Source organism: Acomys russatus, chromosome 19 (assembly GCF_903995435.1).
Source record: "Acomys russatus chromosome 19, mAcoRus1.1, whole genome shotgun sequence".
Classification (NCBI taxonomy): Eukaryota; Metazoa; Chordata; class Mammalia; order Rodentia; family Muridae; genus Acomys; species Acomys russatus.
This window is the reverse complement of record NC_067155.1, coordinates 15,510,580-15,527,775: the sequence shown is the minus strand read 5'-3', so window position 1 is coordinate 15,527,775 and position 17,196 is coordinate 15,510,580. Positions and strand designations below refer to the sequence as shown.

The window sequence follows — 17,196 nt, the reverse complement described above, 5'->3', positions numbered from 1 at the left end:
CATCCCCCCCACCCCGCCCACCCCACCCCCACCCCCACCCCCCACCCCACTCTGCTCCTTCACCCTGCTTTTCTTGCCGATGGTCCTCTGAAACCTCAGGGCTTTTGTCCTGTCCCCCACTGTTGTTATCCCTCAGGCTGAGGCTGCTAGTTGCCTCCTTGCGGTGCCCTCTCTTGTCTCTCTCTCTCTATCTCCAGAGCATCATCTTTGACTCACTCCTGCCCTTAACTGCCTTTCTCAGTCTGCTCTTCCCACCTCAGTGACTCTCGGTGTCACACCACCCTAGATCTCTCTCCACCATCCCCGGGGATTCTTGACAGAAACTCTCCAAATCTGCCCATGCAAGGGGAACCCGCCAGGGAATCAGGTCCCACCCCAGGAAATAATACCTTATATTTCCAGAGCTTAAATATACACAAAAATTTGGTAACACCCCTCCTGGTTCCCCCTTGCTTAGGGACGTGGGGAGGGTGAGGCCCTGTAAAGGAGCTAACCCAGCCCTTCAATTGGGGTAGGGACTTCCCCAAGTGACTTCCTGTTTTTTTTTTCGGGGGCGGGGGGTGCAGGGTGGCTGCTAAGATTGACTAGATCTCGAAGTAGGCAGGTGAGAACTTAGGTCCAGAATCCTGGGTCTGAGGGAGGATTGAGGTTCCCTGGCAGTGTTGAGGAGCAGTCCTCACGAAATCCATGGCTCCTGCCAAGGACTGCTTTGGAAAGGATTTATTATCACTTAAGTGGCCATGACAGATCTGTGAGAAGGGGTGGGGGGAGGGTTGACACTATGGAGGCTGCTATAATCAGCTCCCCTAGAGGGAGCGATTAAGGGCTCATTACCCACTGGAGAGGGAACTCGGGACAGACTTGGGGAAGGAAAGACTAGATTAGGTGGGAAAGTAGGGTGGGACACCCCAGAGGGACAAAGGCTGAGAATTGGGCATGGTGGTGTGTGTGTGGGGAGGGGGAGAAATGGGACTCCAGGAGGAGTGAGGCAGGAATGCTGGGGTAGGGCATATGACCGGCAGGGACAGGCACACAGGCAGGACACAGAGTGGGAGAAAGCAGGGGAAGATGTCAATCAGGGCTTTTCCAGCTGGACATCTCCAATGTGGAGGCTGCCCACGTCCTGGTAGGTGCCCTGGAGTCCCCTGGAGATGTCCTCATACATGGAGCAGTCATCAAGATTCAGGCCCTGCAGGGAACAGAGTAGCTGTCCAGTACCCTGACAGCAAGGCTTCCTGCCCACCCCCTCCCTCTCCCCCCTCCCCTCCCTCCCCTATCCATCCCAGGATGGGAGCCAACGCAGACCCTCCCCTCCTCCCCACGCACCAACCCCTACTGCAGTCCCGTTCAGGGCTCACCTCATAAAGATTTTCATCTTCGTAGTCATCTGGTAGGCCCATCCCAAACTTCTCGTTCTGCCATCTCTTCTGTAGGAGGCGAAGAGATAGGAGCCTCGGTGTGAGGAAAGGGAAGGTAAAGGCTTTCTCAGGCCCCCCCCCACCCCCCACCTGCTAGCTAGGGTTGTATCAGGAAGAGGAAGGGACACACCCAAGGCCACACACTGGGACCTCGGCTGAGAGGAGTCTACGCTCCACTCCTCTCTTTTCCTCTTATGGGCCTCAAACTCTGGACAATCCTCCTGCCTCCGCTTCAGGTGGAGTGCTGGATGTTTGCTACCACACTCCTGTGAGATTCTCAGGGTCTCTCTCTCATGTCGGCCTACCTCTGCCTTCGGAGTGCCGCTGGGATTAAAGGCGTGCACCATCAGGCTGGCTCTCTGCTATCCTTCAGTGGTGACAAATATAATAATAGTAAGCTGGGAGTGGGTAAACTGAGGCAGGAGGACTGTGAATTCCCGACCAATATCTATGTGGTCAGTTCTAACCCAGCCTGGACTATATAGCAAGATTCTGTCTTATCCTCCCCATTAAAGAAAGAAAGAAACAAAACAAAACAAAAAAAACAAAAACAAAAGAAAACTGGTGATGACATATGCTTGTAATTGGTGTACTTGGAAGGTAGAGACAGAAAGATCAGACCAGATAGGAAGATAGGGCAAGTTTGAGGCTAGCCTGGATTAAGATCTATCAAAAAAGAAAAAAAAAAAGGGAGGGGAGGGGGGAGAGTTAGGGGGCTGGAGAGATGGCTCAGTGGTTAAGAGCACTGACTGCTCTTCCAGAGGACCCCCGGGGGTTCTATTCCCAGCACCCATATGGCAGCTCACAACTGTAACTCCAAGGTCTGACACCCTTACACAGACACACATGCAGGCTGAACACCAATGCATATAAAATTAAAATAAATAGCCAGGCGTGGTGGCGCACACCTTTAAACCCAGCCCTTGGGAGGCAGAGGCAGGCGGATCTCTGTGAGTTTGAGGCCAGCCTGATCTACAAAGTGAGTCCAGGATGGCCAAGGCTACACAGGGAAACCCTGTCTCAAAAAAACCAAGGGGGAGCCGGGTGTGGTGGCGCACGCCTTTAATCCCAGCACTCGGGAGGCAGAGGCAGGTGGATCGCTGTGAGTTCGAGGCCAGCCTGGTCTACAAAGTGAGTCCAGGATGGCCAAGGCTACACAGAGAAACCCTGTCTCGAAAAACAAAACAAAACAAACAAAAAAACACCAAGAGGGGGGGAAGAAGGGGGCTGGAGAGATGGCTCAGAGGATGGCTTTCCAGAGGTCCTGAGTTCAATTCCCAGCAACCACATGGTGGCTCACAGCCATCTACAATGTGACCTGATGCCCTCATCTAGCCTGAAGGTGTACATGCAGGCAGAGCACTGTATACATAATAATAAATAAATAAATGTTTAAGAAAAAAAAAGAAAGAAAGAAAATAGGCAGATCTCTGGGAGTTCAGGGCCAGCCAGGCCTAATAGTGAAACCCTATCTAAAAAAATAAATCTGTTCTTAGGGCCTAGGGAGAAGTTGGGGCTCTGGGAGGACAGTTTCCCTTCTGCCCTGGTCTTGGCTACATTTACAGGGGACTGCCCTTCTGGTGGGGCAGGAGGACAGTGACAAGATATCTAAGAAGGGCAGCAGGGCAGCGGGGACACTGACAGTTCAGTGCCACCTCAAATTCTTCTGTTACGTTGGTGCGGTTACTCTCAGTCTCCCAAACTTTGGAAGAGGAACCTCAGAATTCAGAGGTCCGTCTGGACACTGAGAGTGACTTTGGGTGGGAGTGACAGTCCAGGCCCAGGCAAGCCAAGATGACTTGGGGAGGAGTCACTGGGAGGGAGGGACACTCACCCTGAAGAGCAACAGCGTTCCGGGAACCACTGCACAGAATAGCAAAATGATGCCCTCCGCTGTGATTATTCGGTTCTTGGTGCCTTCTCCCATGTCCAGGAAGGGCCTAGGGACTGGCACTGTGGAGACAGGGGGCTGATCACAACTCTGGTAGGTAGCCTCTCTCCCACTTTGAGGCCGCGGAGCCCTGAAGCCACCATCCTGCAGGTGAGAACCTGTGTGTTGCAAGTTGCAGGCCCAGGAGGGAGGAGCTGGCTCTGCTCCCACTGAACCAGTGCTCTGCAAAGAGCTGTGAGGGTCAGCCTCGCCTCCCTCAACACCCTCCCCCCACCTCCACCCTCTCCTCAAGCCCAACCCCACCCCTACCTTACCCCCTCCCCCTCCCCCATCCCCAACCTCCCCTACCTTAGCCCCTTCCCCTCCCCCACCTCCCCTCTCCACAACCCAACCCTCCCCCTCCCCCACCCTATTGCCCCTCCCCCACCCCCTCCTTAAACCAACTCCATCCCTCCCCCCACCCCATCTCCCCCTCCCCTCCCCTCCCCCTCCGCACCACTCACCCCGCACTCGGAGGTAAGTGCCACAGGACTGTCTTGTGATGTTGTCTTTTTTCGCTTGGCACCTGTACATGCCCCTATGGCTCTTGTTCACCTTGGAGATGACCCACTCGCCGGTGGGGCCCAGGCCAGGACCCAGCAACTTCGGGGGCCATGAGTAGTTGGCGTGAAGGATGTACCACCATGTGACATCCGTGTTCTCGCCATGGTGAGGGCAGGTGAGGCGGGCATCATCACCCACGTTCACTGTCATGGAGGGTGGGTCCCTTTCCGCCATCAGGGCCTGGCATCCAGGGCCTGTGGAGAGATTGAGAAGAGACAAAGTGGGTCAGGGCCCGGGGTTGGCCACTGACGGCCCCCCAGTCCAGAGCCCCCCACACCAGCACTCTTGGGAGCGGAGTGGTGCTGACGGCCACAGATACCTAGAGAAAGAGAGTAGAAGCCAAGCCGGGAGGGAGACACTCCCTGTGGCTTCTTTTCTCTATTACCTCTTTGGATTTTGGTGCTCAGGGACTCTCCATTGGTCGGGTCCCCCTTCCTCCCATCTCTCAGGAACCTCCAGCACGGGCCAGGGTGGGGTGGGGGCCCAGCTTAGGCCCAGGGTGGGCAGGGCCCAGAACCACCTAGTCTATTGGACCGGGTAGTAGAGCCTGTCTCCCACATCTCTGAATCTGTCCTTTACTGTCCTTGGCTTGGCTTGTGTGCCTAGGCTGTTTCTCATCTCTGTAATTTAAATGTGTCAGCCAGGGACCGGGACTGAGTTTGGTCTGGGCCAGGGGAGGAGGCTCGGAGAGACTAGGGTGGACTTGGTGGTGGCTATGGTGTCTGCTCTGTCTGCTCTGTATTTATCTTGGAAGCCCCCAGCCTTCCCAGGGCTGACAGTGAGGTGGGGTGGGGGTGGGGCGCCCCCTTTCTGGATGTAGCAGGAAAGAAAGAGGAAGGGCAGAAGCGAGGAGGAGGAGGAAGAGGAGGGAGGAGGAGGAGGAGGAGGAGGAGGAGGAGGGAAGAAGAAGAAGAAGAAGAAGAAGAAGAAGAAGAAGAAGAAGAAGAAGAAGAAGAAGAAGAAGAAGAAGAAGGAAAAAGAGTTCGGGAGCAACTTCACAGGTCACCGGTTTAAGACTCAGACAGCAGGGTTCCAATGCCTGTTCCTAGTGTCACTTGAGTGGATGACCCCTCCCCTCTGGGAGTCTAGGCCGATGTGGTCACACTTGGGTGGAGGAGGGGAGATGACACATGCCCTCCAGATTTTTTTTTTTTCTTTTTTCTTTTTTCCTGGAGACAGGGTTTCTCCATTTTAACAGAACCCTGGCTGTCCTGGACTCACTCTGTAGACCAGGCTGGCTTTGAACCCACAGAGATCCACCTGCCTCTGCCACCCGAGTGCTGGGATTAAAGGCGTGCTTCACCAGAGCCAGCCCAATGCTCTCTCCGGATTTAAGGCTAAGGAAAACAAACCCTTTCTGTCGCTGACACCCATTTGCTACCTCCATGTCTTCAGCCAGCCCTTATCTCAGTTCCGCACTCTGACTTGTGGAGGGAGGGCTGCAAACCCCCCACCCAACCCCCACACCGCCGTCTTGGTCCTAACAGCGGGCTACCCCAGACCGCTTGGCACACAGGGCTTTCTCTTTCTTTCTCCTCCTGCTCCTTTTCTCTTTGGGGGTCTCAGTAAATTACCCAGCCTGGCCTCAAATGCAATTTTTTTTTCTTTCGAGACAGGGTTTCTCTGTGTAGCCTTGGCTGTCCTGGACTCACTTTGTAGACCAGGCTGGCCTCGGACTCACAGCGATCCTTCTGCCTCTACCTCCCGAGTGCTGGGTTTAAAGGTGTGCCCCACCACGTCCGCCTCAAATGCAATATTCTTTCTGCCTCAGTTCCCTGAGTTCTGGCTTTATTTTAAGGGATGTGCGTCCCCCACCCCCCTGTCCTCCACCCAGTCTGGCTCTGCTCTGTACTGCTCCCATCAGCCCCACCCTTAAAGACACCTTCCCTTTGGCCACATTACCCAGACAGGCTTCGGACAGGAAGAGGAGGAAGAGAGGTAAGGCTGTGAGCACTCCTAGACCCCCTGGCATCTTCTCCCAGTGGGCTGGTTCGAGTGGGCTGCACTAGCCCCGAGGTACCAGATTCCACCCGAAACGCCACCACCTCACTTCCTGTTCAGACGGAGATGGGCTCCAGTGGCCGTCACCCCCTGGGCCCTTTATTTGCCATATGGTTCGGGCCTGCACCTGCACATGCCACAATTCCCTTGAGTCTCTAGTGCTTGGGTGGGGGAGAAGCTGGCTCAAGGCCTGGCTAGATCTTGGTGAGCCAAAATTCTGGGTGCCTGCTGTATGCAGGTCCACAAGCTACTCTCAACTTTTGTCAGCCCCCACCCACCCTTTTCTATCTAACTCGACCCTCCTCCACCCCCACCCCCACCCTATCACCCGTTTTTTTCGAGACAGGGTTTCCTTGTGTGGCCCTGGTTGTCCTGGAGCTTGCTTTGTAGAGCAGGCTGGCTTCGAACTCAGAGATCTGCCCGCCTCTGCCTCCCAAGTGCTGGGATTGCAGGTGTGCGCAGCCGTGCCCGGTGCAGCCTGGGCTCCCCAGCCTCTGAGGATGCGCCCACAGTGCCCATACTCTTGCCTCTGCTTTCTTCTGAGTACAGCAATTACAGGAGTGTTCCACCATGTCCCGCAAACTTTTTCTTTCATGGCGTTAGGGATGACACCCAGAGCCTCCTGCATGCTAGGTGACGGCTCTGCCACCAAACACACCTTCCTTTCCTCACCGCTTTACAGAGGAGGAAACTGAGGCTCGGTGAGGGGAAGCGGGTCTCTTGCCCAGCGCTATACATTTCTGTAGTGGAACAGATTCTGGAGGTGTCTCAGAGTCACCCTTGTAGCTAAGACGGTGGTGAGTCTAACCCCAGAATTTGGGAGGCTGATATAGAAGAATAAGGAATTGAGAGCTAGCCTGGGCTACAAAAGGAACCGACAGATGCCGGTGGTGGCAGTGGGGAATGACCTTGAGCTGACTGCGCAGCCAGTTTAGCCCGTATGTTGAGCATGTTGAGTTTTGGGTTCAGTGTGGAGACCCTGTTTTTTTTTTTTTGTTTTATTTTAAAGGCTCAGTAGTTAAGAGCACTTCTTTTTCTTGCTGAGGAGCTATGTTTAACTCCTAGCACTTGCATGGTGGTTCACAACCATACATATAAACACTAAATAAATCTAAAAAAAATTAAGCTAAAAATATTTGTAACAATTTTTTTTTTTTTTTTTTAAACTAGGCGTGTGGTACATGACTTTAATACAGGGCAGGTGGATCTCTGTGAACTCAAGGCCAGTCTGGTCTACAAAGCTAGTTCCAGGACAGCCAGGGATACACAGAATCCCCCCCTTTTTTTTTTCCAATTGAAAAAATTTTATTCTAATTTATCCACATTCCATCTCGATTGTTATCCCTGAGTGCTTTCCTCCTGTTCCCACCCATCCTCCCTCCCTCCTCTGCCCTAGTCCCCTCCCCTAGACCTCTGATGGTGGTGTGGGGGGGGGAGCGGCCCTCCTCTCCCACCCTCTGACCATAGCCTATCGGGTCTCATCAGGATAGCCTGCATCCCCTTCCTCTGTGTGCCCGAAGGGCCTCCCTGCCAAGGGGTAAGCGATCAAATCTTGGGCACCAGAGTTCATGGCAGAGGCAGTCCCCACTCCCCTGTCCCCCCAACTGTGGAGAATCAGCTGACCACGGGCTGTATCTGAGCAGTGGGTCTAGGGTCTCTGCTCAGAGGCAGTCCCCACTCCCCCGCCCCCCCAACTGTGGAGAATCTGCATCCACGGGCTGTATCTGAGCAGTGGGTCTAGGGTCTCTGCACGCATTGTCCTTAGTTGGTGCATCAGTTTGTGCAGGCACCCCTGGGGCGGGGGGACTCTATCTTAAAAACAAAACAACTTTAATCCCAAGACTTGGGAGGCAGAGGCAGATGGATCTCTCTGTGAGTTCGAGGCCAGCCTGGTCTACAGAGTCCAGGGCAGTCGGAGCTCTGTTACACATAGAAACTCTGTCTCAGAAGAAGAAGAAGAAGAGGAGGAGGAGGAGGAGGAGGGAAGGAGGAGGAGGAGGAGGAGGAGGAAGAAGAAGAAGAAGAAGAAGAAGAAGAAGAAGAAGAAGAAGAAGAAGAAGAAGAAGAAGAAGAAGAAGAAAGGTGTATTGTCATATGCCTATAAATCCAGACTTTGGGAAACTGAGACAAGATAGCGACAAGTTCCAGGCCAGCCAGAGCCATACAAGTCTCTGACACAAACCATCCAACCAATGAACCGACTGACCCGAAAACAGGAGCCCGAGAGAGACAGCCCAGCTGCTATGAGCGCAGACTGTACTGCTCCCGTGGAGGACCTAGGTTCCAGAGGACCCAATATAGTCTTCTGAAGTACACTGGCTCGTGCATGCGCGCGCGCGTGCACGCACACACACCCGTCCCCCAAAAGTTGAAACAGGTTGAGGGAGTAGCCGAGTGGTATCGCATTTAGTAACCTCGGGGAGGTCCCCCAGTTCAATTTCTCGGTCATCAACAAAACAAAAAGCACAGGGTAGTTCTGGAAGGAAAAGTGGTGAAACAATTCCAAGGCATATTTGCGGGAGAAAGGATGGCCCAGCTGAGTGTCACAGAGTAGGGGGAGAAGTCAGCACAGCAATGCCGAGGAGTTAAGCCTGCTGTGGATGATGCAGTTGACTTGCTTTTCAAAGGTAAAACGACAGTGCATGCTGTTTGGGGACAAAAGCCTTTGGTAGAGATGAATGTGGACACCCAAGACGCTCACTTTTTTTTTCCTGTTTGTCTTTTTTGGTTTTTCAAGACAGGGTTTTCATGTGTAGTCTTAGCTGTCCTGGACTTACCTTGTAGATCAGGCTGGTTTTGAATTCACAAGAGATCACCTGCCTCTGCCTACAGGAGTGTACCACCATGCCCAGCTTCTGTTTGTCTTTTGACAGGTTTTCCTAGAGCTCTGGCTGGCCTAGAACTCCCTATGTAGGGCAGGCTGGCCTCAAATTTGTGGCTTTCCTGACTCGGCCCCCCGCCCCCCAATTGTTGTAGGTGTAAGCCACCATCCCCAACTGACTTCCCCTGTATCATTCCTTAAACTGGGTGTTTTGTTTTGTTTTTCATGACAGGGTTTCTCTGTGTAACGTTGGCTGTCCTGGATGGAATTTGCTTGGTACATGAGGCTGGACTTGAACTCAGAGATCCACCTATCTCTGCCTCCAAGTGCTGGGATTAAAGGTGTGCGCCACCACCCTGCTTAAACTGGATGTTTCTATTTTAAAGATTTGCTGTTGTTACTTTTAGCTGTGTGTGTCTGGGTATGTGCACTCCTGAGGCTGTCACAGTTATGAGTCACCTGACACTAATGCTGGGAATTGAAAGCAGGCCCTCTGGAAGAACAAGTGTTCTTAAACCCTGGAGTCATCTTCCCAGCCACAGGCGGAGTTTTTGCATGCCTCAAGTATTTCATTATTTAAAAATAGGGCAAGTGGCCATATGATAATCCCAACGCTCTGAAGGTGGAGGCAGGGTAGAAGAGATTAGGAATTCAAGGCCATTCTGGGTTACAGTTAAAAAAAAAAGTGACAGGGTTTTTGTGTGTAGCCTTTCCTATCCTGGATTTGCTTTGTAGACTAGGCTGGCCTCGAACTCAGAGATCTGGCTGCCTAATTCTGGGATTCAAGGTACCACCACCACCACTTGGCCAAGTCTACACAACACATTTTGAGCTAGCTTGGGCTATAAGAGACAGCCTTAAAAATGGAAAATGAGCCAGGCATGGTGGCATACACCTTTAATCCCAGCAATTGGGAGGCAGAGGCAGGTGGATCTCTGTGAGTTTGAGGCTAGCCTGGTCTAGAGTCCAGGACAACCAGAGAAACCTTGATAAAACCTATAGAAAACAAAACTTTTGGCTTACGCCTCAGCTCTGCTGAGCCTGTTGCTAGGAATACCACTCACTGCACGTAGCAGTTCCCTAGGAGGGTTAGGTCCCTCTGTACAACAGGCCACTTCCCCAAATGTCCTTTTACAGGACAGTGGGTCTTCAGCCCCTCAGAATAGTTTTCCTTGTTCAGCAGTGGCTAGCGCCTGCCCCCTAGTGGCTGAAGAGTGATGCTGCAGCTACGGTTACTTGGGCCAGACAAGCTCATCCACACTTGTGCAGAGCCAATTGCATTCATGTTCAAAGGACCAGAGGTGACTGGGTCAGGCTGAGCCAGCATAGGCCACGTGACTCCCATAGCTTTGAAGCATCCACCGAGTTACCTACTGACTTCCTCCCCAAATTTCAAGGGTACAGGATTTTCACTTCAGAGGAATGCTGGGTATAGCAAACATTTGTAAACTTTCCAGCATGCACTTCATCCTGGCATTCATCTCTCAAGTGCTCTAAGAGCCACCAGCCACTTCTGGTAAGGATTCAAACAAGGCCACAGCTCCACCTGGCATCTTGATCAATCCAGTAAAATGAGGGAGCAAGGTGCAGAAGTAGAATTTAAAAACCTAGCCCTCTCTCAAGGCAGGCCTGACTGGCAAGTTGCCAGGATCAACTCTTTTCTTTTTGGTTTTTCTGTGTAGCCTTGACTGTCCTGGACTCACTTTGTAGACCAGGCTAGCCTCGAACTCACAGCGATCCACCTGCCTCTGCCTCCCGAGTGCTGGGATTAAAGGCGTGCGCCACCATGCCCGACTCAGGATCAACTTTTAAATTAGTCAAATTTCTGTTCAATCACATGTGGGCCCTTCACATACTGGCACTTTGGGGAGATCACAGCACAGCGCAAACCTTCCATCTTTAACCTAAGACCCTTAGGAAGGGGCTGGAGAGTTGGCTCAGAGGTTAAAAGCACTGACTGCTCCTCCAGAGGTCCTAAATTCAATTCCCAGCAACCACATGGTGCCTCTGTAGTGTGATCTGATGCTTTCTTCTGGCCTGCAGGTGTACATGCAGCCAGAGCACTGCATACATAATATAAAGACTATTAGGAAGACAACCACACTGTCTTTTCATAACTGAAATTTCCCTTTCCTGGGGACTGCAACAGATAGCATGTGAACCTGGCATAACTGCCACCCAGTCCTGTCACTAGCACCACAGATCCACTGGTGTCTTGAGAACAAACATCAACTCCAGTGTCCATTTCTCTTCTTGCAAGAGAATGCAAGGAAGAGATCCAGACCAGAGCTAGCTGGTGGTAGCACTCAGAAGGCAGAGCCAGGGGCACCCAGGGAACCCTGTCTTGAAAACCAACCAACCAAAGAAAGAACAAAACCAGACCCAGACCAGGATTATGAACGAGGCAATTTATTAACCCAGCATCCTTTGTTCTAATGCTTCTTGTTGGCAGCTGCCACCTGTGGGAAGACACAGACGGGTCAGTGTGGCTCAAGGTTCGTCACGGCTCACTACCTTCTGCCCCATTATAGTAGACTACACACTAGTCGAGGAAAGGTCTAGCCTCTGCCTACAGTCCTGAGGGGAAGGCCACTGCGCTGTTTGTGCTCAGGTGCTTTCTACTGCGATCAAGTTCAAGGCTAAAATCTTCCAAGACCCAAAGGCATGGAGTCTGTAGTAGAGAAAGAAAATCAGGTGTGGAGTGCCAGGCACACCTCCAGGCTCCTGCGTACACCACGGCTTTCCAGGGAGGTAGTAGGAACATGTCTGCGTGGGCCTGAACCAGCCGGCCACCCCATTTCTACCTCTCCCAAACCGTGCACACCAGAAGTCCTTAAGTATGAGGAATAGTGGCTGGAATCCCTAACCAAGTCGCCTGTATGAGGGTACAGGGTTGCTGACACCCAGCATCGTCTTAGGCCAGGCAGCCTCAGCACCCTCTGTAGACTTCACTGCTTTTTCTTCCCCAGTGCTGACCTCTGGCCCCTTCCCTCCCCAGGCTATGCCTCAACAGAAGCAAAGTACACCTCCTCACCTGTCCAGCAATCCTGTCCAGATCTCTCTGTCCCTGAGGTGTTAGCTTGCGGCCCCTGTGCAAAGGGAAAATAAAATAAAAATAAAATCACAGCCCTTGGATGAGCACAGCCCAGCTCCCCTCCCCTCCTGGGGCGGACAGAAGAAAGTACTAAGTGATGGAACTGCATTCTGCTCGCCAAGTCCCACTTGTGCCCAAGCCAGCTGCATCCTAACAAGCTGGGGGCAGGAGTGGGAGACCCCTGGGAGCTGACGGGGTGTCGTTTGTGCAAGCATTAGATCAAAAGCCCCGAAAAATCAATTGGGAAAAGTTAACGAGTAGGCTAATGAAAGTGGACAGTCGCTAAATTACCTTCCCAGAGCCAGAGGAAGGCAGCCAGAGAGGTCTGCTGAGGCCCTCACTGCTTGCTTTCTCAAGGCTCTAAGTCCACTTGTAGGGACCAATGGAATACCCCGGCCCAGCCACAGCCCTGCATACCCATCTTGGTCCTTTTCCACCATTTTCAGCCCCTCCAGGGCTTGGAGGACCCGGCGGGCCACACTCTTGGAGCCTCTGCTGAAGTGGCTGGGCCTGACACCGTTTCTCTGCCGTCCTCCATAGATCTTGGTCATGGAACCAACCCCTGCACCACCGCGGAGGTACAGGTGCCGTGCTGTGGAAGCTGGGGGGATGGGGCAAGAAGGAGCCGGAGGTCATGTGCTTGTCATTCAACTGTGTAAAATGAGGCAACCATTTTACAGGGGAAATGGAGAACAAGGCTGCCTGGCTCTGTGCCCACTAACTAAATGTGACCATATCCACATGCCTACGGCAGGACAGGGAAGGAAGCAACTGTTTTATGGTGCGGCTTAGCCCTGGGAAGCAGGTAAATACTAGGCCTCTTTCTGTGGTGGGCACCTCAAACTTGCAATGTGCACTGGCTCAACCATGGATACAGGATCATGGCTCCTGGGGGCATCCGTCTGGCCTGTCAAGCAGGCTTCAGAAACCCTAAGGTGCTGAGCCTGAGCTGTCAGCCACCTTCCTCACAGCCTCAAGGGCTGCGGCCCCAGGCAACATACTCAACCTTAGCAGGAGCAAAGTCCCACAGGGCAGCTAAGAAGACCCACACCCTCCGCACTACTAGGTTCCAGGTGCTCACAGTCCCATGCCATTTTGGTGCAAGGGACTGGTGCCCAAGATGTAGAAATGCCTAGACTTGGGCCACAGGGCTCTGCGTGCCTAGGGGACACAGGGATGGCTTCACTCCTAACACCAGGCAATCATCTTTCTTTCTTTTTTTTTTTTTTTAAAAGATTTATTTTATTATTATGTATACAGTGCTCGGCCTGCATGTACATCTGCAGGCCAGAAGAGGGCATCAGATCTCATTACAGATGGTTGTGAGCCACCATGTGGTTGCTGGGAATTGAACTCAGGACCATTGGAAGAGCAGTTGTTGCCCTTAACCTCTGAGCCATCTCTCCAGCCCCAGGCAATCATCTTGACTGGGCCCCTGGGCTCATTTTGCTTGGGGGGGCGGGGGGAGTTGAGACAGCCCCACAGCTGTCAGGATTAACAGACCCCTTTGGCGCCGCTCCCATCTTCTTGCAAGGCAGGAAGCGCAGACCCTGAAGAGCCCCTACTCTAGTTCCCACACCATGTCTGCACCATGTGGCCTGCTCTTCCTTAGGGCAGGGGACCTTGGTTTCAACTAGGCTGGCTGGGACTGGGGATCAGTATCAGTCTGGACATAGTGGTGACAGCACCTGGCAGAGCCCCAGTGTCTATACAACAGTACTGTATAAATGCAACTGCAGGCAGTGAGCAGGCTCGCTAGCTTCTGTAACGGGGATTTAACAGCCCCTTCCAGCACCACATAAAATCCCTCTAGTGGAGAACCACCTGCCAGCTAATTACAAGACACCAACCTGCCACTCCAGAACGTGTGTGCATTCCTTTTGACTTTAAAAAGAGCAAGTGAGTGGCTGTAAGCTGCAAAAACAGTGTATTTCCTTATCACGCTCTTCCTCAATAAGACCTGACTCTAGCACATTTTGAAGGTAGAACTTTAAGCAAAGTCGCAGAATTGTTGCTAGAATTTCAGAGGGTCACTGAGCCAGCGCTTTGGTCCAATGGCTTCTCACCATCCCAGGGAGTTGGTGCCCTGTGTTTAAAATCACATGCAGACTCGAGGCAAGAACTGTGTCAAAGTGTGGGACGAGGAACCTTGCACATTTTTCTTTAAGACAGGGTTTCTCTGTGTAGCCTTGACTGTCCTAGACTCGCTTTGTAGACCAGGCTTCCCCTGTCTCTCGAGTGCTGGGATCAAAGGCGTGAGCCATCACTGCCCAGCTCCTTGTACATTTTCCGCTGACTTCTAAGGAAAAACGACTTTCCTGGCCCCAATCCCCTCCTGTTGGCTCTCTAATGGAAGTGGCTTCCTAACAGTGTCATACTGAATCAACAAATGGGGCCCTTTGTTCCTAGCCTTCCTCCTCAGGACCCTGTGCCTACCCAGGAGGGCCCACCTTTTGCTAGGGAGCCTTTTCCTACTCCTCAGTGCAAACATGACCCTGCTCCCTCACTGTACTTACTCTAGCTCAAACACAAGTGGCAACACAGGCCAGCTCTCAACTACCTAGAGGAAAGTGCAATCAGCCTGCAAGAACAGTTTTGAACAGAGCTGGCATATCTTAGAAAGAAGTAACGCCACCTCTGTACCCCTTTCCCCTCTGGTAGAATAGGTCACTGTTATGGCAATGGCTACAGTTTGACAAGCGCATAAGCTTTTGGGCCAAACCAGACAGGAACCCATTAGACTCCAGAACAGACATTAACTAGTAAACACTTTCTGCTCTAGAACGCAAACCCCTATGCCACAGGGTAGTTAGGAAAAGGATGTTCAAAAAGCACTTCTGGAGTTTAGGAAGGAGGACCAGCAGCTAGCAGAGGCTGCACACCCAGTGTGATATTAAGGAAAGAGCACAGGCCTCGTAACATTATCAACAGCCTTATCCAGGCCTAGAACTCTGGGCGTCTTTGTCTACCAAGTGTTGGGACTATAAGCATATGCCATTTAGGCCTGGCCCTAAACTCAACCTGCCTGCTTCTGCCCCCAAAGTGCCAGAAATAAAGGCAAGAGCCACCTCGCTTGCCTATAACATAGAGGGCTGAAGCCAGCTTTGTCTATTTAGCAAATTCTAAGCCAAACAGGGTGCACATTGTGAGATCCTGTTTCAAAAACACAAAACCAGCAGCGACAAGGGTGGTAGATTCATACCACCAGCTATAGACCCTGGATAAGCCAGGACCTCCCCCATACCAACCATGAAAAACCAGACAACCAATCCTGTCTAGGAGGCGGAGACCATAGCATGTACAACCAACTCTACCTAGACAAAACCAACATCTTCCCTCTTGCAATCATAATGTAAAACCGTCAGTGACACTCTGCCCTTGCTTCCAAAAGGAAATGCACCTTAGTCAGGCCTTACCAGTGCGGTAGCTAGCAAGGCCACCCTTCCCTCCACGACCCTCAATGCTGGCCGGGAACGCAGAGAGACACCGCCTCTGTCTCCCTGAGTGCTGGGATTACAGGTGTGGGCCACTGTACCCAGCAGGACCCTCATTCCTAAAATAGTGCGCTGGCAGGTGGACACACAGACCTTTTCCCCCCACTGCGGAATTGACCTTTTGGTTTTGAGAAGCTGTGTTGAGCCATGATGGTCCCTGTGCCCATGGCAAAGCCTGAAACAAAGTGGACCCCAGCCACAGCTGAACTGCCTCACAGTCTGAGGCCCCTACACACACTGCAACCTTGGCACAACCCAGCACAGGTCCCACCCCAGAGCTAAGGCTACAAAGGACGAAAGGATACACACAACACCCAGGCAGAATCAATAACTCATGACAAGCTATGAGACTCAGAAAGACCAGAGAAGCACCCCAAAAGCTTTCTTTGGGCACCAGGAGTCTAAAGTTTCCTTTAGAACAAGGAGTGGCATTCTCAACTTGCCAACCATGCATGTGACTCGATAAGAGATGGATGCAAACGCTATACCATGAATGCAATAAGCTATCAGACCCTCAAGTGAGCACCTATAAACAGAATAAAAATACAAGTGTCCCCAGGCTTTCTTTTGAGCTCAAAGCTATTAAAGCAAGAAGTCTGTTTCCTTCCAGTTCACAGCTGGGAGGGAAAAGACTGGGGTCACCCAGCTCCGCACCCCCAGGCAAAGGCCCCGGCTCTCACCAGCTCGTGTGTAGAACCAGTTCTCATCATAGGGAGCAAGCTCTTTATGTTTGGCCAGCTTGACTGTGTCCACCCATTCGGGGACTTTCAGCTTCCCGGACCTAGGACCAAGGGGATCGAGAAAAGCACACTTTAGAAATTTTCATAGTTACTTCAGATCCTCCACCCGCCCCCCAACATAAAAGAGTAAGTCTGATCGAATATGCTAAAAGGGAAACAAGGTCACCCTAGGCCTAATTCAGAAAAGGATCCGACGAGTGGCCAGACACGTTGGGGGGTGGGGATGGTGTCACCGCTCACAGGGGTCAGGGCCTCAGTTCTTAAACACTTACTTCTTGAGGAAGGCTGCCAGAGCTCTGACGAACTCCTGCTGGTTAACGTCTTTTACAGTAACTCCAGGCATCTATGAGAAAAGGGCAGGCGTGCCGACATAAGGCTTGGTGGGAAACACCGACCCTGTTCCTCCCCAACATCCACCCAGCCTCATTTCACTTCAGCTGCAGCTCCCGTGGGTCCGACAAGACTTCCTGGGTGCCCACGGCATGCCGATCGCAGCAGCAACCCGGAGAGGTGGCCGCGTGGGAGACTCCCGGGGCTCCACTCACCCCGCTACCTAACCCTCTGGGTTCCCGAGTTGTGGCGATCAGGCATGTCCGGGCCTGCCGCTCGCACGTGGCCGGGGCTCCAGAGGGCGGAGCGACCCCGCGCCGGGCTTCCCGCGGTCCCCGGCACGAGCTCTTGGGGCCAGACAGCCCGGCCCCGCGGCCCCGCGCACAGCCAGGACCCAGAGCTCTCGCTTACCGTGCGGCCTCCGCGCTGCCAGCCAGGGAAAAGGGAACGACGGGGTTTCCCGGGCGCACAAGTCGGGCGTCGAGTCTCGCGAGAGTTCGGAGTGCTCGCGAGAGCGGCTAGACCAGAGGTTTCCGCCTTTCTGAGGGCGAATGTGGCTTCGGCTCCACCTCAAATGGGCGGGCCTGTAAGAGGAAGGGGTGGAGAAACCAAGAGAAAGGACGAGGGGCGGGCGAGGGCGGGGGGTGGGGGAGGAGATGAGAGGAAGGGGTCTGTTTCCTCTTTCCGTCTCCTGGGGCGTGACCTGTGAGAGCTGGGAGAACCTCGCTTCGTTTGAGCCTTGGGTGTCTGGCGGGAACTACTGAGGGCGGAAGTGCGGGCAAGGTTGACAGAGCAAGAAAGGAA

The 17,196-nt window shown here is 52.9% G+C and overlaps 2 protein-coding genes across 3 annotated transcripts; both read right to left on the bottom strand.

Moving 5' to 3' along the window:
- Positions 1 to 1,024: 1,024 nt before the first annotated feature.
- Cd79a (CD79a molecule) lies at positions 1,025 to 6,200 on the bottom strand. Of its 2 annotated transcripts, none has more exons than XM_051162582.1 (5): positions 5,815 to 6,200; positions 3,813 to 4,106; positions 3,253 to 3,371; positions 1,359 to 1,427; positions 1,025 to 1,189 (listed from the first exon to the last, which is right to left on the bottom strand). In XM_051162582.1, the coding sequence occupies exons 1-5, from the start codon at positions 5,882 to 5,884 to the stop codon at positions 1,076 to 1,078; spliced, it is 666 nt and encodes a 221-aa protein (XP_051018539.1). In that variant the 5' UTR covers positions 5,885 to 6,200; the 3' UTR covers positions 1,025 to 1,075. The 2 variants fall into 2 exon arrangements, with proteins under 2 accessions (XP_051018539.1, XP_051018540.1); XM_051162583.1 differs by having other exon boundaries at positions 3,924 to 4,106.
- Positions 6,201 to 11,122: 4,922 nt separating this feature from the next.
- Positions 11,123 to 16,822, bottom strand: Rps19 (ribosomal protein S19). The gene is made up of 6 exons (XM_051162587.1): positions 16,804 to 16,822; positions 16,335 to 16,405; positions 16,003 to 16,103; positions 12,246 to 12,429; positions 11,769 to 11,823; positions 11,123 to 11,193 (listed from the first exon to the last, which is right to left on the bottom strand). Exons 2-6 carry the CDS (start codon positions 16,403 to 16,405, stop codon positions 11,167 to 11,169), a joined length of 438 nt encoding a protein of 145 aa, XP_051018544.1. The 5' UTR covers positions 16,804 to 16,822; the 3' UTR covers positions 11,123 to 11,166.
- Positions 16,823 to 17,196: the final 374 nt, after the last annotated feature.